Genomic DNA, 26,880 nt, shown 5'->3' on the forward strand with positions numbered 1-26,880 from the left:
CAAAGATTTTTGTTTTAAATTGCCTCCAATGCTGACAATCAGGCACCTGCTTGTCCAACCTCTAGAAGACTTGTGGGATCAGCTTGGGTGTGCTGTTCATGCCAGAGTGACCAACACAACCACGCTGGCTGACTTGCAACAAATGCTGGTTGAAGAATGGGATGCCATCGCACAACAGTGTGCAACCAGGCTGGTGACCAGCATGAGGAGGAGGTGCCAGGCTGTTGTGGCTGTGTATGGTTCTTCCACATGCTACTGAGGCTCCTGTTTGTTAAATTAATAAATTGTTGAATTGCCAATATGTCTTGTTTCTTCAGACTTCAATCATAGATACAGATATTGATATAGATACAGATATATATTACATGTGGAGAGACCTAGGAGTAGAAGCCAGTTGAGGTAGTTGGGGCATCTGATCAGGATGCCCTCTGGCCCCCTTTAGAGGTCTTTGAGGAACATCCAGCTGACAGGAGACCTTTGGGAAGACCTGGCATGTGCTGGAGGGATTATTTACCCTGTCTGGTCTGGGAACACCTCAGGGTCCCCCAGAAGGAGTTGGAAACATTGCTAGGGAGAGAGATGTCTGTTGATTTGTTCAGCTACAACTGCAACCTGGCCCTGAATATGCAGAAGAGGATATATGGATGGATGAATGACACTGGGCTGCATTATCTTCGAGGTTATGGGCCCACTACAAATGTTTAAATCAGTGAGCACATGACTGGTTTGCCTTAAGCCATGATTTCAGTTTTGTTTTCTAATAAGTTAATTTAACAAAAAAAATCTGCTTGCCTTTTTTTTTTTTTTTACAAGAAAATGAGCCGAGGTCTCAAGAAACCTACCAAAATGTACTTCTTATCACAGGAAGAGAGTAAAATAAAATTCATGGATTTATGTCCTATAGGGCTTTCATACTTGTCCCATCTTTATAAGATTGGTTGACTGTTGTCTAGTTTAGACTATGTTATAATTTATAATGAAAGATTTGTAGATCCATGTTACAAATACACTCGCTATAGTTAGAGATTTATTTTTTAGAAAAGCAAAATATAGAGTAATTGAAGACATACATACTGGAGTCAGTATTATAATCTCAGTCCAGCATTTCTTGACGGAACATCATTCATCTTCAAAACAGAAAAGAGTTCTACAGAAGCCCTAATCAGACATGCATTTATTAAACTCAGTTTAAGTTTAAGAAAGGGGATAAATTAGATTTAACCTTCACAGCAAAATAGAGTGGAAGAAAAAGTATGAATGCATGTCCTCTTGGGGCTCCCATAGAATTCAGATCTCAACCACAGGTTTTCTGCAAGCAGCCTGGAGAAAAGCAACTTCCCTTTACTCATACTTTATTTCAGAACCATACGTCCACGTCTGCATGATCATGGAAATATAAATACAATACATAATAACAAATGGATAGATTTTTAGTCAGTAAAACCCAGAGACATTTGTACCAGTGTTTCCAGCCACATAACGAAAACCTTGAGTCACTTATTGTGGGCTGAGAAATCAACAGTAACTGTAGTTTGGGAAATATTCTTAACGTATCATTAGACCCTACCTCTAAATCCCATCAAATAGACGTTAAAGTGAATGCAGTTTAGTCTGATACATGTAATATGTAATATATAAGATAGTGGAACAGGGGAGTAGATTGACTAGGCAGATATGCTTCTAGCTGCTCTCTCTCTCTAGATGATACTGATAAAGCCACAGAGAGAAGTAGTATGAAGTTCTTAAATAGATGTAAACTTAAAAAGAATGTTCAAAAATTCTGAAATTAATACATTCAGAATGTTTATGATCTTTAGTTACTGAATTTTCAGTCTATGGAAAGCTTGATCTCCCCTTTCTCTAACCATTTATTATTATTGTTGTTGTTGTTGTTTTTATTCCTATTATTATTTATCTGTTTATTTATAATTTAGATGCCTTTTAAATGTAGAAAATTGTAATACTCCCCTCAAAAGACACTTAAATAAAAGTGAAATTAATACTAAATTGATCCTTTGAAATGACTCAAAAAGTACAAGCATACAGAAAGCAAACTCCATTATTGAGAAATGAGTAATTGTGATGAGTAACTTATAAACCCTGGAGGAAAGTAAAGTAAGACTGAAGCCTTTGAAGGAATTCAAAAGAATTCCTCCACGGGAGGAACCTTTGGAGAAATGAGTTCAGATCCATTCAGTTTTAAGGTAGAGCAGTTTATGAGTGGTTGCACAGTGCCCTCTACAGTTATACTAGTGTTACTGCTCAACACAATGAGGAACAGGGAACACGATGGACCCATTAACACATTTATGGTTAACATGTCTTTTTCAAAGGAAAATCTCTCTGATTTCCCGTTTAAACATGCAGATCTGAAAGCAAATGTAGATATATCACAGTGAGAGAGGCAGGTATAAATAATAGGATTGATAATGAACAAAATGCAGAGCTTGTTTGCATTCAGAGTGCATCTGTTGTGCAGATTAAACCCAAGTTATATTGTCATATAGAAATACATGAATAGTGCATGGTCATAATGAACACAGAAACAACCACAGTATGTCTGATCATTAAGTCAAGGTGTACGGTTATGTCACTGCTGTTTGTAGAGGAACCAAAAGATGTGGAAAGTGCACACAGACTGACTTATAATAGGTGTAAAAACAGAACAAGAACAAGCATTATGCATGCACTGTAAGGGCCACTTTAATAGGAGCACTAAGTACAGGTAAATACTCATTTGACTCTTTATGTGTTTATTTTCCATAATTACCATCTTAATATGCATACATTTTAAGGGTTTTTTAATAAAAGTGAAAGGAACTACGGTCATTTCTATGACCTTGATTTACAACATAATAATGAAAAATAGATAAAAGAAGTGACACATTTTTTTAAGGATTTAGATGTAATATTCCAAGGCTTCATTTTTGACATTCCAAGTATTTCAATGATAAGATAATTTTACTAGAAATAATAAACTAGTCACAAAAGCTAAAAATATTTTATATAACAACCTATACCTTTTCTGTTCTCAGACCACTATAATTACTTGTAATGTTTGGGTTAAGAGTAAAATTGTTGTGATATACCTACTATGTTTAACAGCATTTATGAATAGTAGTCATGTCACCCAGTGAAAGGTATATTCAAAATAAACTGCACAGTTGAGATCAAGGTTATTATAGTTAACTAAAACTAACTAAATAACTAAAACTAAAATGTGACAATCATTGTAGCTAATGGAAACTAAATAAAAACTAAACTTTAACAAAAAACAAAAACTTACTAAAACTGTATAGTGCACTTACGAAACTAACTTAAAGGGGACATATTTTACCCTTTGAAGACAAGTTTATATTGGTCTCAGAGGTCCCCAAAACATGTCTGGTAAGTTTGTTGCTGAAAAAACACTCCAGTACTGGATTTTTGAATGTTTAAACCCCTCTGTTTCAGCCCTGCTCAGAACGAGCCATTTCTGTGTCTGTGGTTTTAAATGTTAATGAGCTGTTTGACTCTGCCCCTGACCACACCCTTTTCACGAAATGGATGTGGCACTCCTGATGTTACAATTTTCAGATACTAGCTGCAGTTACATGAGCCTTTTTTTTCACAATCAGATTAGAGATGAAAACGTCTCTGTACACATGGACGCTAGAAGATACAATCCGATTCAGATACATGTGCTCAGGCATCTCAATCTGATCTGAATACAAATGTTCTGACATGTGCCTTATCGTCCCACCGTTAAACCTACTGACAATTTGCCGTAGAAGAAGAAATTCTTCTTCTGCACCTGTAAACAAACTGCCTGACTTACACTAGCCATCCCCAAATGACGGCCAGTGGGCCAGGTCCGGTGCCAGCAGGTGTCATCTCGCCTGCAAGACGTTTGGGGAAAAAGATGGATATTTTTTTATATTAATTTTCAATATTTACGTATTTCAAATACACATTTCCACTCACTTATCTCGATGTATCTATAATTATAGCAAGGAAAGGTCGTAATATGATGCAATAAATGAGTTAAATAGCCTATGGTACATTGAACTGTCTTTAGAGCAAGGAGGAACATCATAAAAAGACGCACAGCAGAGCACACAGCCAAACTTCTATCTGTGGGGGATAAAAAGAGCTGTTCTCAGGATAGCAAATACTTTCCCTGCGTAATAGTCCACCAGCCACAAACACAGACATCGTATCTCACTTTGGTGAGTGATTCAGTTCAGTTTCAGCCTGATTTAACCCCTTATTATAAAAATCTTTAGTGCCAAACTAATATCAGCTAAATTTATTTACATACGATATAATTTTATGTCAACAAGAAGTGCAATTATGGTCTTGATCACTTACGTTAAACGGGCATCCTGTGGTGTATTTAACTCCGGGTCTCATCAAATGGTAAAAATTCCTCTCATAACTATAAAAAACAAATTCTTTATAACTACAGATTTAATCCTGATCTGTACACAGGCTGTTCTATGACTTGGTGCAGCGCTAAAAGGCATCCAAAATTACGCACGGAGATGGGTCAGTTCATGACGTATGCAGGGGTGTAAGGGGAATTCTGATAGAACGAACATGCAGAAGAATGACTGTAGGGCTCATACGTGCCTTAAAGTCAAGTTTTAACTCAGTTGGTGAGGGGTGTAGCTCTATGAGTCTAAAAAAAAAAAAAAGCTATGTGATACATAGCACATTTTTGCCTGTCCTGTTTGGATTATATCTTCGAACACCCAAGACATTTTAATGGTGTAATGGGTGGAAAAAAATCCAATGTCTGGCCCTCAGCTTTCTGATCTTGAAATATTTTGGGATAAAAGTAAGGAACTCTGCTTTACACGTCACATCGCTCACTCTTTTTTTCCAACTCATCCCCACGCGAAAATATTGGTTTGTATACTCACTTGTGGTTGTACTTCATATTATCTTTATTTTTACTTTATTGTACTTAGAAATAGACCTTTACTGTGTGCTGCAGACGGTTCTGATGTTTCTGGTGCTTCCCCTGTTACAGTTTTTCTTGATTGCTTTGACCTGCTTAAAGAAACTAGGATCCACTTAGTTTTCATCATCACTGTCTTAGCAGAGCACAAGACACCTCTTGCAAATGGTTTAACCTTTTCTCATTGGATTGACACATTTTCCCCACCCTTTTGCAGAACAGTTAACACGGATGCCATTCAAGCAGTCCAAACTCCATTGTTTCAGCTGTGGTAACCAAACAGAAACCATCTGTTCCTAACTATTAGAAACTACCTACATCAGTATGAAATCACTGAAGCACCTGTTTGACATTCCTTCAAACAAATCTTCAATTAGCAATCAGTCTGCAGGCCTTAAAAGGTGCGTCTGTGTTGTACTTTGCCAACATGGATGGAAGAGGTCTAAGGCAGATGAGAGTGAGAGTAAGAGGTAGAGGGGTCAGAGGAAGAGGGGTCCGAGTGCGAGGTGGAGGTATAGTTGGAAGGGCTCAGGTTTCTGATGAAATTTGGGCAACTGTTATTGATCACATTATCAATCATGGCCTTTCACTTAGAGAGGCTGGACAAAGAGTCCAACCTGTTCTAAACAGAAACACTGATGCATCCATTGTCAGAATTTTTCGGCAGGAAAACAGGTAATTTTGCTGTACAGTACATACAGAAATAACTTCAGTGATGTACTTTACGTAATTGTTTCCTCATTCCCATTACATGTATTCTTTACAGAATCCAAAGGCTACCATTCTCTGGTGGTAGAGGGAGAATTTGTAGTGCTGAGCAGGAGGCAGCCGTTGTGAACATGGTTGTGGCAAACAGTGCCATAAGGCTGCGTGAAATCAGAGCAGCAGTGATTGCAGATCAGGGCATGTTTAGGAACATCAACAACGTGAGTGTGACCACAATTGACCGCATCCTAAGAAGGAACCATATGGCCATGAAGCAGCTCTATAAAGTTCCATTTCAAAGGAACTCTGATGTTGTGAAGGAGGCCAGATGCCAATATGTGGAGGTAAGGAAACATTACTACAGTATACTGTAATGACTTGTCATATCATGCAGTTAGAGTCAGCTGGAGTAACTTTTCATTGTCATTTTCCCTTTTTTACTTAGAGAATAATGGAGCTTGAAGCTGAGGGGGCACATCATGTCTTCATTTATGTTGATGAAGCCGGGTTCAATCTCTGTAAAGTGAGGAAACGTGGAAGGAACCTCATTGGGTACAGGGCCACTATCACAGTTCCAGGACAGAGGGGCGCCAACATAACCATGTGTGCTGCCATCTCCAATGATGGTGTCCTATGCCATATCCCCACTATTGGCCCATACAACACCGAGCGCCTCATAACATTCCTGAATGCACTTCATGACAGGCTGATCCCACCTGAGGAGAGAGGGCTGTTGAGGCCTGGCATGCCACTCTTCGTCATTATCTGGGACAATGTGGCGTTCCACCACTCTCGCCTTGTCAATGAGTGGTTTGCAGTACACCCTCGAATGACAATGCGGTTCCTTCCAGCATATTCCCCATTTTTGAATCCAATAGAGGAGTTCTTCAGCGCTTGTAGGTGGAAGGTTTATGATCACCGTCCCTAGATTTCATTCCGAATGGAGTGTGTATATGAAGCATTTTCATTCCAATCGGTCATTTATTCCGAGTACAAGTGGTCCATGTAAACATGCCTACATTCATCCAAAGTTAAGGACTTGACTGGGACTTGAACCATCAATCTCCACACCAAAGTCAGCAGGGCAACCTACTGAGATATCCAACATCTCAACTGGCAGCTGAGTGGAAGATCAGCAGGAGTGTGGAACTTTCTTCCAAGCAGGAAGGGCCAACCAAACCTGGGGGTGGGTACTAACTCCCCACATGAGGTCATGAAAGTAAAATCTGAGAACGGCTTGTTTCAGCCAAGCAGCAACCTCCAGTCCTGAAAAATGAAGCTAATGCGGAAGTGCAAAAAAATTGCAATACAACAAGTGTCCCCTTAAAGGTACAGTGTGTAGAATTTGGCTGCATTTCATCGAACAGAAACGTTGTAAATGGGATATAATGTTTATATATTTATGTGAAGTATGTTAAAATAAGTGCCCAAACATCCCCTTTAAACTTTCATTTTCTTTTTACAAAATTAGAAAAAAGCTTTTTAAATTTACATTACTGCACGTCGCCCTCATGGAGGCTGACATGACGAACCACCATGTTGTCTACGCCAACGTTTTGGGGACAGAAAGAGCGAAATGCGATGTTTAAATACGAACCTGCCTGCCGGTCCTGAAAGCTACCTGGAAGGCAGGTGGAGAAGAAGACTTACCTATAATCTAAAAAAATAATGGTTACAAAAATGAATGAATAAACCCCCACCACGTCACTGCTGTAAATGATGTCTGGCTCACGATCCTTTTTGGTCTTCACAGGCTCTCGTCACCTAGTGATGTGATGTTTTGGTAACAGATCGGCTCATTCTAAAATCTGAAAGCTAGATGTTGCTAAAATTCCAAATTCTACACAATGCACCTGGCTGCAGGAACACCGGAAGTCCTGTCTGGACACCTGTTAAAAAGCCTGTTTTTACACTAGAAATAAACTGGTTTATGGCCTGGTTCAAAAAACCAAACGTGTCTCATTAGCAAATGTCTTCTTGTGCTCTCACTGTAAGGGGATGAATTTTTTTGGTACCACAATGGTTTAGATTATATTTAGGACAAACTTCACTGAGGACTGATTGGCCTGTCTCGTTTAATTGACAGATAGCTTAACGCAGACGCTTCATTTCTATCAACCAGAATGCTAGCTAGCAAGCTGACAGGAAGTCGAGCTTAGTGGACTCGCCATTAGGTTGGTCCAAAGTTCAGTTGAGACCGCGATTTCAATATGGAAGCCTCCGTGGATTGGCTTCAAGAGCTGTTTGAGTCCGTCTATTGTAAGCAGACGGCTGAGGTCACACAGGGTTTGTCCAATTCTTTCTACTGTCGATGGCTTCAGCACTTTCTGAAAGGTGGAGAAAGGGGGGGTTTGTGGTACTTGAGGGGATTGTGGACAGGCCAAGGGCAGATATTTTTGTTAGAAAAGCCTGGACAAGTTATTTTTGCATAATATGTCCCCTTTAAATAAAATAGAAATGGAGACAAAATATCCTTAGTTTTAGTATTTGACACAACCATACTGACTGGTACCTACACCGGAGTCTGGGGAAGAGTAAAATGGCCTAATTTGATTGGTTGAGCAGAAGTTTCATGTCTTGAGTTGTATTCAAACATCAACTTTATATAAATAAATAAAGTGATAAGCAAAGAGTAGCCTGTTTGAATATGTTGATGATCACCCAGCCCTGACATGTATCAGAAACAGACTACCATTACAACTAATAAAAACTAAACTAAAACGAACCATTTTTGCAAAAATAAAAACTAGACTAACAAACCAGTGTTAAAAACTAATTAAAACTAAACTGAAATGGAGTTGAAAAAGTGAAAACGAAATACAAAAAAAAACTAACCTTCGTTTGGATAATGAAAACAAAGAATGACACCATTTCGCAGCTAACGGCAGAGTTTAAGCCATCTTGGCTAAAGGGACACACCAGGTTTAATAAAACAGTGTCCTAAATAAACAATAATCTATCTTGAGATGGGAAGCGTTTTTATCTTTCAGTCAAACAGCATTCAGTGCTTGTGTGATGTGTAAAGGGGATAGACAGAGCTACTCCTGTCCACACTCCAACATAGTAGGTGGCAGTAATGCACTGTATCCCCGGTTGCTGACTGCCTTATGCTGTGCACAGAAAAAGGAAGAAGAGTGTCTCATAGTTCGGAGGTTTAGAGACTACGTCTGCCCTAAGTTAACTTCTCTTGCGTTTGGTTGTGCCTGCTTTTAGCTGCCCGCACCTGTACACAGCGTGCGTCACGACGTCAAGTAAGAATTTACCTTAGTACTTGGTTTTATGTTTATTTATGCAACGTAATGCATGTTAGCGCTACTGACTTAGCAACAAACAGTCCCTGTCAGTGCTCTACTACTCTGTCACCGTGTTAGCTAGCCACTTATACGGTGATATGCATTGAGTGGATTACTTACCGTAGTTTTAGGGGCTGCATTTTTCTGTTAAAAACGGTTTGTTGGGTTACGTTGGAAGACGGTAGCTGCACTGTTTGGTGCAGAAAAACGGCGCGGAGGAGTCGCAGCTGTACGTAAAAGATCGCATTACGGAGATATTTCACTCACGTTAGCCCGTTGTGAACTTTTGACCCCATTTCCATACCGACAGACTTTCGAATACTTTTGACCAAACGGTTAAGATAGAAAGATATGTACTTTATTAATTCTGAGGGGAATTCAAGGGAAATGTAAACTGTTATGCCAGATAAGCCTACATTTTCGTCTTTCTTATCCGACAGATGAGTCTGGCAGCCCTGGTAAAGGCTCCTGGTGAAGTCCCAGGTCGAAGGAAACAAGCCTGAAATGTCAGATCGTTGCACTTCTGCTGGTTATATTGTAATAAAGGGGAGGAAGAGAGAGGACCACGCCATTTCAGACAACAATGAAAGGTCACTCAACATGTTACCATGTGATTTCTCTTCATAAATATTGCCTGGTCAGTCTGTTTACAAACTTTAAGAAGCAGGCAGTAAAGGATTATTTGAACTATCTTTCAGGTGGATCTCGGAAAATGAGAAAAGGGAAGCCTAAAAGGACGCCAACAAAGGAAGTCACCACCAGCACTGTTTTACCAGAAGATACAAATAAATCAAAGGCTGTGCCTGGCAATGCTTTTGCTTCAAGTGCCTTACCAGAGACTCCAAAAAGGAGTAGAGGACAAACAAGACAGACTCCAGAAGCCTGCTTGACCTCCACACCTGTCCACAGCTCCTCCACTGACATCTCAAAGTTCCCCACAGCAGCCCAACAGCTGGAACTGGAATGCACTCCGTTAAAGGTATTTTATCCTGTTTCAATGTTGCATTTGAGTCCATCTGTTTCTCAGCCCATGCATTCAAAAATACAGGACCATCTTAAAAAAGTTTGAACACCATGAGAAAGTTCTTTTTTTCTGTAATTTAACTCAAGAAGTGAAACTCCCATGTATTCCAGAAACGTCTCATACTAGTGAAATATTTTTTTAAGTGTTGATAATTACAGTGTCTAGCTTACTAAAATCAAAAATCCACCATCTCTAAATTTTAGAATATCACCATAAATCCACCCAAAAATGATTTATGATACAAAATGTTGATCTTTGGTAAAGTTTATTGTGCACTCAGTACTTGTTTGGGGCTCATTTCACACAAATTACTGCATCTATGTGACATGCCATGGAGCCAGTCAGTCTGTGGCACTGCTGGGGCATTATGAAGCCCAGGTTGCTCTGATAGCAGCCTTCAGCTCTTCTTTATTGTTGAGTCTGGTGTCTCTCATCTTCCTCTTCAAAATGATCAAGAGATTCTCTATGGGGTTCAGGTCTGGCCAGTTGGCTGGCCAATCAAACACAGCAATACCATGGTCAGCAAAACTGTTTCTGGTAGTTTTGTGTTCACTGTGGGCAGGTGCCAAGTCCTGCTGGAAAAGGAAATCAGTATCTCCATAAAGCTTCTCAGCAGATGAAAGCATTAAGTGCTCTAAAATCTCCTGGTAGACACCTGACAGTGTTGACTCTGGACTTGAATCTGTTTAGTGTGACAGTCTCTCTGAAAGCTGGGCTCGTCCCTGTTGCTTGTGCACCTTTTCTTACCAAACTTTTCTCTTCTAGTCAACTTTCCATGAATATAAGATGACTCTAGAATATATGGAATTCACTTCTTTAATTAAATCATGGGAAAAATTGAACTTTTTTCACTTTATTGTAATTTTTTAGATGCCCCTGTAAATTCTTCTCTCTAACTTTCTATGCATCTGCCCCCTTGCAGACACCAGAGGCAAATTCACCCTGCTTGAAATCAAGATCTCAGAGCAGACTCAGGGAGAATAAGACTTCCCAGCCTGTGAAAGTTAGAAAAAGGGTGTCAAAGGAGCAGACGTGCAGTGATGCCAAAGGTGCACCAGCTAAGCGCCAGCGTGGCAGAACAGGAAAGACCAAAGCAGGGACTTTACAGAAGGATATAACCTCTAAACCATCTGAGCGCTCAAGACCAAGATTTGAACTGGAGATTTCTAATGGTGCAGAGGAAGGTATTGTCTCTCTCACAAGAGATCACCAAGTACTTAATTTGATATAGGAGAATATCAACTTCACAATCCAAGTTATTACAGTATCCTTCCTGAACATGGTATACACTGTGTGTGTATTTGTAGTGTTAACATAGAACAGCTTATATTTGAATAATCATTGTGAATGATGCTTTGTAATCTAATTTTGTTTCTGTTGCTCCACTTTCCCCCATTCTCCTAGAAAAAGACGAGGCTTTACTCTCTTCAGATCTGTCAATAGAGCTGAGTCACCATGAGCATCAGCTGTTGTCTTTGTCCATCCAGGAAGATGTAGAAAGTGATGAGATGGAGGAAGAGGAGCTTCCAAGTTTCTTGATGCAGGGGGACAAAAGTGAGAGATTTCAGTGATTGAATGCAGATAGCCCCTGTTTGATGTAACTGGATTGTGTACACATGCTGTATATTAAGACGATTTGTTTCTTCTCTCTGTCAGAGCCACCAGCTATTACAGAGGGAGCATTTGTGTGGTATAAATTAAGAAATTATCCCTTCTGGCCTGCTTTGGTGAGTTCAGATGAAATGTTTTTTATTAAGGCTTAGCATGCATAGCCAGAAAATAGTAATGTCCTTTGTCAATACATCTGAACTTTTATGTTTTAAATTGTTGGAAAATGTTCTCTTTTTTTGCAGGTGAAAAGTGTGAACCGTAAGCAGAAGAAAGCCAGCATTTTGTTCATCGATAACCCAAAGATTTACGAAAGAAAGGGGTATTATTGCTTGCTAATTTATTATTGACTTTACATTGATAAACTTGTAGGGCTGTAGGGATCTCTAGAACTTGGAGTTTTTGAACATGCACTCCCTGATCTGAGAAACAGTCCCTGGTTATCTGGGTTAGATGAAAACTAGTGAAAAGACATGCACTTCCACAGTGCGAATGTAGACATATGTTGTGTTTTTACAGGTTTACCGTTCCTCTAAAAACCCTGAAGCCTTTTGATTGTGGAGAAGCTGAAGATCTGGTGGTAATAACAGCTCATAAATTTAAAAAGAAATATATATAAAAATGCTGTTGTCCTAATGATGTCAGTTTCAATTTGTCTCTCTTGCTGATCACATTTTAGTGCAAAGCCAAAGAAAACTATAATGCTGCACTTGAGTGGTCGCTGCAGCTCATAACAGACTACAGAATACGGCTTGGTAGGTTTTGTTAATTTTATGCTTTTGTATTTGCATTATGTAAAAATAACCTTGTACTTATGTCACATATTTATCGTTTTATTAATCATATTTTGTCTTTGTAGCATGTTGCTCATTTTCTGGCTCCTTCATTGAGTACTGTGCCCATGATATGAGTAAGTATGGGTTTATAATTAACATGGCACCACATAATTAAGCTGAATGAAAACTTGAGTTCACCTGCAGCCCTACGTGTTACTGACACTGCTCTTTACCTTCTGTTTTTTACCGCTGTAGGCTATCCGGTGAGGAGAAAATACCCTCAGGATGCCTCAGAGAGATTTACCATCGCCAGCGATTCGATGTTGGAGGCTCTGGTTGATAAGGAGGATAGCTTTAGTGAACAGCAGGAGGAGGTCAGCAGGATCTCAAAGAGGCTGCTGCCAGACCGGAGTCTTGCTGCCCACAACCGGGCTAATGAGAAGCTTGTACATTTCATCGTAAAGCAGCGCATGGTGGAAGCACGGCTTCTGGTATGATTCAGTACAGCTCAGTCAACTTTATACTAAATCTCTTGTTATGGTAACAAGTTGCATGTAAAGGCTGAAAGAAATGTAGTTAAGCAGGCTGATAGAGAAAGAAGCAAATAAAATAAGAATAATTAAAGGATTGGGTAAAAAGAGACTTGTACTGCAATATTTTGATAAAATGATACTATATTTTTTTTGCCAACAAACTCACTCAAATATACTCCATTGTTTTAATTAGAAGTACTCTGGGTCTTGGTTGTGCGAAGGATGGAGTAGACGCACGTTAACTAGTTCCCGCTCCCAACTTTTCACTTTTCACCACAAAACCCAATTTTTTCATCCTGAAACAATTCGCAAACAAAGCTATTTTGAGAAGCAACAAATTACGGCACAGATATGCCCTGGCACGGGAAACAAGCAAGTGAGGATCCAGCTGCAGAAAGTTCGAAGGCTAGTGCTAACAGCGGAGCATGTTTCAGGCTTGCTGGAGAAGCACAGAGCAGCGCTAGCTTTGGACTTCAAGACAAAGTTTCTCTGCTGGTACCCTTTGATATCCAGCTTTCTGGGTCCAAGCCGCTGTGTTTTAATGGAAACCATTAAAAAAATGTGTGCCAATAATAATACACAATAATTATTTGAACCAAAATTAACATTATTCCTTTAAAAAGCAACAAAGCATATATTTTATAGATATTGATGTCAAAATATGTAGTATTATTAACATAAAAACCCCCTCTTAAGAATAAATAACTCATTTTTCATATATGGATATAAGATTCAAACATCTAAAATGTGTCACGGTTGTTCCGGACATAAGCTTAACATCTTAGCTATATTTGAAAGTGAAACCTAAAAGAAAGTGCAGAAGTACATTTGCCACAAAGGGCATAAACATTTTCAGACGTTGAGAATCTTGAAGCACTGTAAAGTGTAGTTCTGTGTTTGTATGCTTGTTCCTATGTAGCCCTTCCCACAAAAGCCTTCCAAACACAGGCAGCACACTAACATAATTACACCCTTTTGTCTTTGTATGGAGACAGAATAGTCAGGGGAAGTTGTTTGGCCAGTGCTCGGAGTTTGCCATTGGAAGTCATAACAGAGAAGGAAGGGAGGAGACACTGGAAATGTGTAACATTGGAGCAGCACTCTGAGTGTCTGAATTTGAATACATGGAGCTTGTGCATTTTTTTTTTTAATTTACTCCTCCAGCTACTCATGCTTAACAACTCATTTTAAGTTTATACACTGGGACACTGATATTACATAGTTACAGATGCAAGTCCAAAAGCTCAACAAAGGAGGAACTGTATTACAGCATTATTGCAAAATTGCAATGTGTGAAGGGCTAGATTAACCCTGACAAGTATGTGGTTATTTGGAAGAAAGGATGTAAAGAGGCTTTCTGTGGGCAGGCCTGCTTTTGAGTCATTGCTATTGATAAGTGCGAGATGGACTAATGAAATCCTCTGTGAAAATGTAATGGAAATTTTACAGAGATTTTGAAAAATGATCATGCTTAATATTTGACATTGAATTCTTAAAAAAAAAACCTGCAGTACACCAGCCCTGGATAATCAAGTCCTCTCATTGTATCTTTCTCCTTACAGGCTGTTGTCCATGGGCAGCAGGAGTCCCGATGGCTTCACTCCTTTTTGCATGCCAATCAGCGGAGACGAGTAGTGAAGGTATATCTGGAAGATGATCAACAGTTAGACAGTGTCTACAAGTACCTAAATGAGCTCTATGCAACAGCTTTGTCTACTCAGCCCCGCCTGGCTGAGTTAAATTCCATGGAGCGAATCCCGTTTGTGATGGATGTATTGCTTCCTGAGGTGAGCCTAAACTTAAGTGCTTGGGTGTGTTTTTTAATTCTATTAGAGCACATAATTAGTTTTGTACTATGCAGTTCAGGGTTGATGTAGTGAAGCTGTTATGAGATTATTGTTCCACTATGCAGGCCATCATCTATGCCATAGCTGGGGTGGAAAATGTCTCGGTGGAAAAAGCAGAGGAAAAATACCTGAAAGGCAGATGCATAAGCAAAAGGTATGTGACTAGAGAGTAAATCCCTATATAATAGCATATAATATATATTTGACTTTTGTCTTCAATTTCTTTTCTGTTTCAGAGAGAGACAAGAGTTTGACTTGAGAATTGAACGGCAGATGGAATCACAAAATCAGAACACCTTGCCTGTGTTAGCCTCTAATGCCACTGGTTAGGGGAGTTCACAGCAGAGCCTTGTTAAATAAAGGGAACTATTTTTGTATTTTAGTGTTTTTCTTTTAATAAATGTTAATTGTGAGTGACAGCGATTTGGTTTGTCTTTCCCAGTTTTTTCCCCAAATACTAAAGGATATACTACCAAAGTGCTGGGTTGCATCCTGTTTGTGCCATGCTAAGCACTCAAAAATCAAAAATGATCTGATGAACTCATTTCATATATAACTCCACTTGATACCCCACAGACCGCCTCTGATGTGTGATTTGTATGTGTGTTGTTTTTTTCTTAGAGGTTTTCATTAGAGCTCAGCACTGAGAGAAAAAGTCTGCATTATGCATTTTTGGTATCATGACTTTAATTTTTTCAGAGCTCTGTGTAAGAATTGAAATATGAAAGTGCCTTGGTGTATGCATTGTTAACATGACACCTTGCTGTTATTTTCTGCACTGCCTGTGTTTTTTTTCACAGCTGATGTGTTGGGTAGTGTCATGGTATAGTCTGTCTTGATGGCTAATGTTGAGCCAAACGTTTTTTTTCTTGATGTTTACACATGCAGCATCTCAAACAGCTTTATAGACACTACATTTTATTTCATCCACAAATTTTACTTTCTTTGTTTAATGTTTTTTATCAGAATAACCTGAAATTTCATTGATCATGACGTCTAACTAGGCCATACTGAACTTGAGATTTTGAGGTCACAAAAGCAAAAGCATGCACAACAATCAGAAATATGGCCAAAGTACATGAATGTCCAAATAAATGTATTTTGTCACATTTCTCTGTTTCTGTCTTTCCACACACCTAAATTCAGCAATGTGCATTTCAGATTTCTTTCATTGATCTGTCTGAAAATGTTCGCTATAATAAGGTGAAGCAGTCCACTCTTTGCTGTATCAGAAAGAAAATCCAACCAGATAGTTAACTGACATTTTCACTTACAATCCTAGAAAAGGCTACAAGTTTTGCCATTTGCTGTTAGCCCTGCCCACAGAAATGGCTGGACCCTTACAAGACTCAATGAATTGGCCCTCCCTCAATGTTATTTAACAACATCACCACATGCACATTGGATCTGTAGCATTAGTGCTAGCAACCCTGGTTAGCGTTACCTTGAAGATTTGGCTCCGGTAAGCTTAAAACAGACTAACCAAAGTGTTGCAGGTCTTAGCATGGTAATATACACTGGTGTTACTGTCTTAGTCCAGTGGACAAACCCACACTGTTAATATCTCTAAAGTAAAGGCTTATACCATTTTAAGTAGAGTTGGTTTACATTTTGAAAAGTGCAACAATAAATACAATTTTTGTTTTTGGTTGCCTCAACAAGTATTGGTGAGTATTTGGGTAAAAAGGGCCAACATTGCTTATATTCTGGATGGATCATGTCTTTGTAAACCTGGGCCCCATGGAGGTATCCTGCAGCCCAGTTTAAACCTGAAATTTCTGGGGCCCATCAAAACTCTTGTGCAGCCACAACGTGAGACTCAAGTATTTATGTTCTATTTATAATTTCTTTTTTCTACCAGGAAACCTTCGGACACACACTGAAAGAGATTGTGGTGCCATTTATTTTGTTTTCATCAGGAACCTGCAAAGACACATTTTCTAATATTTTTAATGTACTTTGTAGCCCAGAAAACTTTTCCCAAGTGGCATTAATGTCTCAGAAGACTGATAAATTCCTAAATCAGGAAGCAAGTATCATAGAATGTTAAATATAGTGCTACCAGTTAATCCAGCACCAGGCAAACCATGACACCAGTAGTATACTTCAAACAAAATAAATGATTAAAAGGTGACAAATAGTTCTTCTGGCTGTTTTGTTTACTCTGAGACTTAAAACAATAAGTAGTAATTAGGGCTGGGCAATTAATCGAAAATTAGGTTAAATCACAATATGGCCTGCTGCAATTTTCCAATCGCAGAAGCTGTAATATTTCTTTAACCTGAAATCTGTGACAAAATGCCAGTTTGAAACTTTTTTTGAGAGGTTATGCATTACATATCATGCAATCATTCATGTGACATTTTTTTTTGGAATAGTCTACTAAAAAAATCCTACCTCATTTCTGTTTTTCTTATTAAATATGAGGATTAAATAAAAATTATCACCCTCCCTTCATTACTAAAATTCGTCTTCAATTTGCAATAGGAGTCAAAATCATCACAACTGGATATTTTTTAAAATTGTTCAGCCCTTGCTTACTCGAATACTGTGTTGGTTAAAATATAGGATGATTTATTGCTTGTGTTTTTCGGAAAATACATGAAATGAGGAACTAAACAACTAATTGTATATCAAATTGCAATCGCAATACTGGGGAAAAAAACTGCAATTAGATTATTTTCCTAAATCGTTCAGCCCTAGTAGTGATCAAGTATTTTATGATCATTTAACATGTCATGTTTCTTTTTCAATTTCTTATTTTTAGTTATTGTAAATGACATCTTGCGGCCCAACGACAGTAAGTCTGGGGCCTACCAGCAGGCCCCAGCGTATACTTAGGGAAGCACTACTGATTGATTTTTATGCAGGGGTAATACTATACAGAGAAATTTGACAGTTTATGTATTAAACAGTAACGATGGTCTCTACCACAATAGGAGACTAGTGAAACGTCCTTTGTCGCTGCTTTTTTAAGGATCATAAAACATCTATGTTGTGGGTCCCTTATACACGTAGATAGTCTTATGGGATTATCTAAGCAAAGAGAGAGAAGCTATACAGATCAATAAATCAAAAAGTTTGAAAAAAATCTAGCTTTGCAACAGTGGCTGATAAATCACCAAAACATTTAGTTTTGATGAAATATGTCATAAGTCATAATAAAGTATGACACAAATTCTTGTACTTGCATCATTTTATTTATATGTATAATGTATGCATTATCAGGTGTTGCGCATATAGGTTCTTCGGTTGTTTCAGCAAAAATAGCTCCTAGGCCACGGAGGCAGCACGAGGCCAGCGCTCTGTCTGCGCTGTCGGAAATAACGTCCGCGAGGAAGAATGAGAAGGAGCACTGTCCAACCGTGGAAATGGCGCTCAGTGGTTTAGGAGCCTAAAGTCAGGGGAAGTACTCCGTGGTTGGAAATCAATCTCTACGCCCCGAGGACTGTTCATATGGGCTGTACATTGAAAACGAACGGATTATGACAGAGAAGAAGAGGAATCGAGAGACCCATCCAGAAAAAGAAAACCTCCGTGGCTCCAATAAAGCCGTGAACATCGGGCAGGTTAGTATATCGTTAACGTTGGAAGCCGTTAGCGGCACACTGCATCACGTTTTCCTGCGTAGTTGGGAGAACAAACAGTGCTCCATCACAGAACTGGGTATGGTTACTCTAACATCGTAAGGGTCTGGACGAAAAACACAGCTTATTGCTAGTAAATTTGAAATGTACGATATTTTGCCACTAGCTTCAAGCTAGTCTGTTGAGAGTTACCAGACTAAGCTAGAGTACGCCTGTCTGCACTGTTCATGCTCAGAACTTAAAACTTATCTCTGTCAGCTTACTAAATGGCCACATTTAGAAACTCGCGATATAACTTGTAGAATGATCCTGGCAATACTGAAACACCAATGTTATATCTGATGTCAAAACCTTGGTGTACCTTGGCAGAACTAACGTTCAGACTTAGCTAACCGTACGGCTAGTTTTCGCCATGGCTACGTTAGCGAAAGTAGCAGCTTGCTTTCTAGCTAGCTAGCTACTTAGACTATGCTTTCATCACCAAGATATCAGCTTGAAAATACAGAAGCAAGTGTAAGCAGTGGTTTAGTCGGTCTGTTTATGCGTTAATTGAAATTACTAAATTAAAGACACCGCTCTGAATATTAACTGTTGCCATCCCAAAACATCAATGTTCACGCCTGTATGATGGCTAGCTAGGTTAGCTAGCATTACGGTGAACTCAGATCAACTGTAATCCTGCATGACCTTGCAAGCTAACTGAGTAGCATGCTAATGCACTGGGAAACTTGTATAATACAGCAACTTTGTCCTGATGTAGTTCTAAATTTCAACAGAACACTATAAATACTTATCAATGCTGTCCTTGATAAACGGCAGCATGCATCATGCCATACGAAGATGACTGTCCCATTTTGTTTACATTTTACGCTGCGCTAACAACTGTAGCTAACCTGTAAGGATCATATGCTAACGAACGAGCTTACTGTAGCTAACTGATGTCGAGATATATATACCAAGCTTAAATCCCGTGCCATCGGTTCATTGAATGCATATGGGAATCATTCATCGCGGTGACAAGTGATTAGAGCTCCAAATGCGGGGAGTTGTCACGTAACTTTTCTAGTATTGACACACGTGAGCGCCAGCTGTGTTCGTCGTGGCTGGATTTGTTATTTGAACCATGTCAAATGGCGATTTAAAATCACTTCCCCAGTCTCTTAAATGTCATATAATTAGTTAACTGTGATGCTTGCACATCGGTACGTTTCGTCAATTTTTTTAGCACATCTATTTGCTCAATCTCACGTCATGACATGTGGCTGCGTAGTGACGGGCTTGTTGCGCGGGAGTTCACTTGAATCAAATGCGCTTTCTATTATGCTCACAGATGGCAGTATTGTGCCCTTTTTCCAAACTGAATATGTATAGCATGTTTCCATTCAGTTTGAGCTGGCCTGAAAGCGCCCCTGTGCACAACATACTGCTGGAGATAGCGTTATCTTGTTGGAACATAAGTGGCAAAACAAGCCCGAGGGACAGCATGAACTTTCACAGACTAGGGTCAGTTATTGTCAACAATATTTCAAGAGAATAAATATAGAATAAGTATAGAAATATACACAGGGTAGCTAATGATAATAAAACTAATTTCAACAAACAACTTCTGTAAGCAAATCTATATTTAAAAATTGTTGAATAATTTTGTAAGTGGCAGGAACACAAACAAGGAAAACACTGAGCACTTTCACTGCAAACATACATAAATAAAGTGTTGGTATTAGGGTCTTTAATCAAATACTGTGAAAATTTAGATGGATTTGAAATCTATGCTTTCCCCTTAGCCTCTGTACACTGTCAGCACCTGTGCCTGGCCTTACTTGAAGCTGTTTTTGGCTCTTGTTTCCTCCTACCAACATCTTTTCTTAAACTTATTCTCAGGTACATACTGATTTGGATAAAAGCATGTGCCAAAAAAAAGTATAACATTGCTATTTGTAATTGTAAAGAAGTGCATACAAAGAAAACACTGAAAAGATGCAAGGATATAAAGTGAGGATGTGATCTCGCAGGACAGTTAAGCTTTAAATGCTATTTTCTGATTTCATTAATTAAAGTGTCAGGTTTATTTTCAGTTTGAAAGGAGAATGATTCAAAACTTACATTTATGAATGTTTCTTTTATTTCTGTATTTGAAAAATGCACCACTCCAGCTGTTCAGAACATGCTTCCACTCCAACCAGCAAACAAACAGATGTGTAGCTGCCTTTCATGGGCTGCTCTTGATTTGAAAGCAAACCCAGTTGTAGCCCCAGTTGTCAGCAAGTTTGCTGACAGCATGTTTGCTGATGACAACTGGGGGTGCAACTGTGGTTTGTACAAGAGAGAGCCCATTTGTTTTTTTTAAACCCAGTCAAACAGATACAGCCAGAAGTGAACTAGTAAAGAAAGAGGAGTGTAGAGCGAGTATTTCCCAGTTTGTTATTATTAGTGATGTTTACTTGGCTAGCAGGAAGAAATGGAACAGAAAACTTGACCAAATGGTTTTGGCTGTACTTTTGCAAGCAAACTGCAGATGAATATCATAATGACTTGCTGCTCTTTAACACACTGTTTGTCCTTTGTTGTTTTTGTTTATGAATACAGTGAACAATGAACAACCTGGCTGCCCAAGTCACCAGCAGTCTGCTGCCTTTCCCAGCTGTCACTGTAGATGCTCTTGGGGAAGATGAGATCACTCTAGACTCTGTACTACATGGGAAATTCACTGTTGGTAAGCCCATTTTACACAACAATCATAATTTCTCTCTGGGGTGGATCAAAACACTTAAACTATGTAGGGAACACTGTATTCTAAATTCTTTGCCATGGCTGTTGTCAAAATGTTGAAAAGTAACAAGACTGGATGTACAGATAATTTTCTATCACTGAACATGTTGCCAGAAGTTTTGGGACACAATCATGGTTTAAAAATGAGTTTAATAAAGATGATTCCATGAAGACTCCATCTGTTTTAATTATCTAGTAAAATCAGATCAGCCATTGAACAACATAAGTATCAAAAAGCTGCAGAATCACAAGATGTGACAAAGCCATTTAAAAGATACCAATTTAGAGACAAAACATCTCATGGATCACACATTAATAAAGTGTAGTTGTTGTCTGTTGTTTTTTATTATTATTATTATTATTATAGTTTTTTTTGGTTGTTTTTTACAAATAGGAGCCTAGCTTGGTGATGTTCGTTGATCTTCACCCCCTTCATTTTTCTCTTCCTTGTCTGTGTCCATAGGCCGCAGTGGGCTGGCCTGGCTGGCCTGTGGCCCCCATCTGGAGGTGGTCCATGCAGTAACAGGAGAGCGGCTTTCTGCATACTGCTTCAGTGGTGGAGGAGAGCACCCACCCACTGTCCTTGCTGCCAGGGACTTCAGCTGGCTCAAACGGTCAGAGCTTTGTTTCACTTTCTGTCTCTTTAAGACTCTTTTATATGGATATTACTCAAAGCATTAAAGGTATATTTTGAAATTTTTGAAGTTAAAGGCAGTAGTGGTGGTATTAGCCTCCAGAAAGTGTGTGTTACCTCCTTAAGGAGAGCGTGCTAAGGCACCAGCAAGGAAGCTAGGCTTTACAGTGCTTCAAAAGGGTACAGTTTTACACATAAAGAGTTTTAGGTAATAATCAGGGATGCACCGAAAATTCGGCCACCGAAAATTTTCGGCCGAAAATGGCCCAAAAGTGCATATTCAGTTTTCGGCCGAAAGACTTTTATCACAGAAACAACAAGGCCGAAATATGACGTTGTGATGACGCCAGCAAAAACCGTGGCCAGCACGCGCTTGGATCAGTGGTTCTCAAATAGGGGTACGCGTACGTGAAGGCACTCCAGGGGGTAGGCGAGATTTTAAAATACATGCAGACTATTTAAGAAAAATAGCGCCTTTCTTTGCATGTCAGGATTTGCGAATGTATTACGTACACTCTAAAATCACATTCGTGCAGCGAACGTCTGCGGTGTGTTTTCTCTGTCCTCTGATAAACAGTGATATTTATTGAAGCGGAAGATAAAAGGAGGTTTGTCCCTCTCTGTCCTTCACTCCGTGCGTAACGCGGCACTTTTACGCACAGCCAGGACGTCAGTGCCGTTTTGTTTCATGGTTTCATTTACTGTGCCAGCCAAGTTTGTAAGAGGAAGGACTGACTTTTCATTCATTCTATGTCAAATATGATCAGTAAGAGTTATAATATTGCACAGCTGAGGCTCGCAGTGAGAGGAGTTAACTCTCTCCACAGCGCACAGACTGGGTCACCTGTTTGTGTTTCAGACTGTTCGGAGAGTCATTTAGCTGGTTGATCCGGAGCTTTTATAAGTCGTTTGTCTGAGGTCAGAGGAGGCTGTGTTGGTAAATATTTCACTAAAGTCCCGTTAGTTTAGAAACAGCTCCAGCTGTGTGAGTTTCGCTCCAAGGAGTGCACATAGTGGTGGTGGTGCCGATTTTTAAGGCAGACAGAGGAACAAAATGTCCTCCTCTCCAACACCACCTGATGTTTCATATCTCCTCATACTTGTCTGTATCAGTGCTTGTGTTTTTGCCTCTTTTTTTTAGCCTGGTAGAGAGAGAGACAGGCAACAGGCAGCCCGACATGTCCACATGAGCGCAAATGCGCTACTTAAATATCCGCAGCAGTGTCGCGCTACGAAATTATGTTCCAGGTGTGGAAGCTTGCTTTGACTTGCTACAGGTTCTAAATGTAAATATTTTGTGTAAATAATTTGCATGAAAAATTTCGTATAGAGTGTAAGGACCTTAGCTCTTAAATTTAATGACCCTAAAACCTCCTGAGTCTCCCCCATGGCAGGATGGTTTGACCCACACTGGCACATGCCTGTCAATCACTGTATTCACAACCTCTCCATTCAAAAAACGGTTAATTATTTATTTTTTGTGAAGAAATGCTGATCTATAACTACGTTCACTAAGTCTTTTTTATATTTTTTTTATTATTTACAGGTTTTAAGTTCTCTCTAGCTCTATGTTTTTATTTCCAAATTGTTCCAGAGAGACCACTGCAGCCGAGCAGAGTTTTGCACTTCTGGGTTTAAAGCCTTTCCAGTCTCTGTTTTCATTAGCTACATTAATTTGAATTCCTACATTTAGAGATGAGAAGATGTGCCATGACTTTAGACATGCATTTTTGATATTTAAAATGTATGGAAAAAAATTCTAATATTTTTTATTTGAAAGTGTTTATCAGTTACAAAGTTTGATAAATCAGATGGCTGTCACAGCACTCTTTAATGTCTTTCTTTTTGGCCAAAAAGCTTTGCGCTGTTTAGGGGGTACTTGGCTGAAAAAACACTTCACAGGGGGTACATGACTGAAAAAAGGCTGAGAAGCACTGATTAAATGTATACATGAGTGCAGTCAATTTAAACATTTTATTTTGTATTTTATTTTATTTTATATTGTGTATTTTTGGAATGAAGTGCTTAATAAATATTTACATAATTTTGTAATTGATGTATTCTTTGAAGCATTAATATAAATTTTTGCAATTGCACTTGATTTTAGTGAGGTTGGTGTACAGTCATAGCCATAAATGCAATGGTACTAATAATTGGCATAAGAATTTCTTTCGGTGTTTCGGTTTTCGGTTTTCGGCCTTGGTTTCCTCATTTTCAGTTTTCGGTTTCGGCCAAGAATTTTTATCTCGGTGCATCCCTAGTAATAATAATACTGGCTCAAATGTACACTATGTCAACACATTTTGAAGCATTTTATTCCTATCCCAGAAAGCCTTTGTGTTTGGCACTATTTTGCTGTACAACTGTCAGCTACATGTTCTTCTGCCTCAGCTTAGTGTCATCCCCTGATCAACTGTTTGAGTCTGCAGGCTTCTACAAAGATGGCAAAAACAAATTAAACTTAAATAAAACTCAAAGTAAGCATTTAAACTCAAGTGGCAATAGCATATCGTTTACTTTGGATACGAGAGGGTGCTGTGATGAACCGGAGTATGCAGAGGAACAATTTCTGCGTTTCCCATTTTTCTTCGAGGGACAACACATACTGAAATCTCTGGAAGCTAATGCCATTTCTTTTGTGTAGTACCTTATACAACCCAAATTAGAATACCAAAATATCCCATTAATTGCTGTTCAAACTAGGGATAAACATGAGTTTACAACTGTAAGAATCAGATTTTACATTTAAATAAATTCTAACAACAGTGTTGAGGACAGGTCAAATGTTTACTCCTTCTGTGTTGTATGTCACAGGTCTGGGTTGCTGGTAGGCCTGGAGGAAGCAGAGGGCAGTGTGCTGTGTCTTTATGACTTGGGCCTGTCAAGGGTGGTCAAAGCTGTGGTCATACCAGGCAGGGTGAGTTTGAATCAGGGTCTCTTCTGACCAGACGGATAAATGAAATGCACCCAGCACATAGAAATAGTCTAAACATATGCCACAAATCTCTCAAGTCCTCTCAATGTTTTAAGTTTACCGTGGAACTGAGAATAAAGCTCATTCTTTTATGTCAAAAGGATTTCATTTGAAATTTCCATTCTATTTATTGTGTTACGGGTTTTTACAATACCAGAATTAGATATAAGTAAAATTCTTTTTTACCTGTATCTAAATTCATTCTTTGTTCATCAGCTTTGACAGATTAGAGACAAATAGCAAAGTAACAAGATCTGATGTACAAGTCTGTTACAAACCAGTTGTCATTTTTCTTGGTAATTTTAAAAGTTATTTTCTGTTCTGTGATACATCGATTTAATTTTGGTAGATTTAATACTGTACACTCTTTTGAAATGAGGTCTGTTACCAAACTTTTTTCTTTCTTTTCTCCTTTAAACCTCCTCTGTTGTCCAGATTACAGCTATAGAGCCGTTAGTGAGTTACGGTGGAGCAAGCACCTCAACCCAGCATCTTCACCAGAGTCTGCGCTGGTTCTTTGGCATTGCTGCCGTAGTGACAGACCTGGGCCATGTTCTGCTTGTGGACCTGTGTCTCGATGACCTTTCCTGCAGTCAGAATGAACTGGAAGCTTCAGGTGAGGAACCTGCGAGAACATTTAAGTTGACTGATCAAATGAGCTTGTCCCATTTGCTGGTCCTCTGTTATGCTGCCACCCTTGAGTTCTTTTTGCCCCCACCCCACCCCACACATAAACACACACACACACACACACACACACACACACACACACACACACACACACACAAAGTGAAGTAGTGAAGAAGTGCTCATCTTGCCATCTGTAAGACTCTCCAGACATACCCTTGTCTCTAAAAGACACATTTTCTTTTTATATTTTTCTTGTATGCATCCAGACCTGCAGGTAGTGACCAAATCTCCGTCAGAGATCCCCAGACTCAGAGAAGTCAGCACCAGACAGGGCAGACATCTTTGTCTCCAGCTGAATTCTCCCAGTGGAGTCGGAGCCACAGCTCTGCAGTACATCTCCAGAACCAATCAGCTGGCAGTGGGATTTTCTGATGGATACTTGCAGCTGTGGAACATGAAGGCTTTGAAGAAGGAGTGAGTCCGTGCTTTGTTTTATTAATTCAGTATCTTAATTCCTTTTTTTTTTAACCACTAACCTTTCAATTTATTAATTAATTTTTCTCTGACCTCTCATAATTTAAGTAGGGAAGATGAATGAGGTAGATGCCTGAGCTTGATAATATCCTATCCTTTAAAAATAAAAATGATCCTCATTTAAAGGGCACTTTTCTAAACTCAAAATGTTCTGCAAGAATATGACAAAGTTTATAGAGCTAGGCAAACCTACAAAGGCAAATCGTTAAAATCATTGAAAGTACAGTATGTAATGTTTAGCCTAGTGGCATTTAGCTAAACAAACTTAGTGAAAATGAAAATATATTTATAAGAGGTCTTATTAAAATTAGTGTTTAATCATCTAATTATAGAATGTTGTTTTATTTTTATTTACTTAGAATAAGCCTTTTATTCATCCATAGGGAGTGTCCCCTCCACATGCTCCACCATCTTGGATTTTTGCATCTTTCGTGTTTCTACAGTACCACAGATAGGACAAAATACCCTTTTTTTTTTTTTTTTATTCCTTTGGTTACTATGTTTATCACCAGAAATTAGTGTTGCTTTCTAAGATCAGACACTTAGAGCTCTCTAATATTTCCACTTTACACAATGCACCTGTAAAACATGTAAGAAATGCACAGTGACACCAACAATAAGATGGTCATTAAAGTCTAGTTGAAATAGGAAAAGCTGTCAGGTAAAAGAATGTTTAGATCAAGATTTAAATGAGTAATTTGCTACAGAGAAGATATATCTCTCATAAAACCCAACTGTATGTTCAGTGTAAAGATAAAAAAAAATAAAACCAGTGCTACATGGCCAAAGAAATTCCAGGAAAAGGGGATGTGTCATCCTTTCTGTCCTATTCTTGAACACCAAGAATGCACTGGGTTTATTGTCTTTCAGTGCCATTCCCAGTATTTTCAATCAGATAGGCTTTACTAGCACTTAAAATAGATGATGTCAACATAAAGCAGGTCTCTGTGTTTACCTGCCCCTAGTGCCCTAAACAATGTGTGATGGTTAAAAGTATTACAGACTTCTCAGCCTGAGGATCTTT

The 26,880-nt window shown here is 38.9% G+C and overlaps 2 protein-coding genes across 5 annotated transcripts in view; both read left to right on the forward strand.

Annotated features, from left to right (window-relative positions):
• The first annotated feature begins 8,742 nt into the window (after positions 1-8,742).
• Positions 8,743-15,837, forward strand: si:dkey-127k13.1 (PWWP domain-containing DNA repair factor 3A). The gene is made up of 14 exons (XM_041811797.1): positions 8,743-8,898; positions 9,381-9,530; positions 9,639-9,919; positions 10,887-11,148; positions 11,369-11,518; positions 11,621-11,691; positions 11,818-11,894; positions 12,092-12,152; positions 12,252-12,327; positions 12,432-12,482; positions 12,604-12,839; positions 14,444-14,668; positions 14,794-14,882; positions 14,965-15,837. The coding sequence occupies exons 2-14, from the start codon at positions 9,524-9,526 to the stop codon at positions 15,056-15,058; spliced, it is 1,680 nt and encodes a 559-aa protein (XP_041667731.1). The 5' UTR covers positions 8,743-8,898; positions 9,381-9,523; the 3' UTR covers positions 15,059-15,837.
• A 2,230-nt stretch (positions 15,838-18,067) lies between these two features.
• The window catches only part of ahctf1 (AT hook containing transcription factor 1), a 34,603-nt gene continuing 25,790 nt past the window's right edge, over positions 18,068-26,880 (forward strand). For 2 of the 4 annotated variants that reach the window (XM_041782913.1, XM_041782932.1), the window contains exons 1-6: positions 18,068-18,297; positions 20,902-21,028; positions 21,548-21,698; positions 24,533-24,635; positions 25,128-25,308; positions 25,589-25,796. In XM_041782913.1, the coding sequence (XP_041638847.1) occupies positions 20,908-21,028; positions 21,548-21,698; positions 24,533-24,635; positions 25,128-25,308; positions 25,589-25,796 (764 nt within the window). In that variant the 5' untranslated portion in view covers positions 18,068-18,297; positions 20,902-20,907. The remainder of the gene's footprint in view (positions 18,298-20,901; positions 21,029-21,547; positions 21,699-24,532; positions 24,636-25,127; positions 25,309-25,588; positions 25,797-26,880) is intronic. The other 2 variants (XM_041782904.1, XM_041782923.1) reach the window with 1 other exon arrangement.

This window comes from Cheilinus undulatus, linkage group 1 (assembly GCF_018320785.1).
Source record: "Cheilinus undulatus linkage group 1, ASM1832078v1, whole genome shotgun sequence".
Taxonomy (NCBI): domain Eukaryota; kingdom Metazoa; phylum Chordata; class Actinopteri; order Labriformes; family Labridae; genus Cheilinus; species Cheilinus undulatus.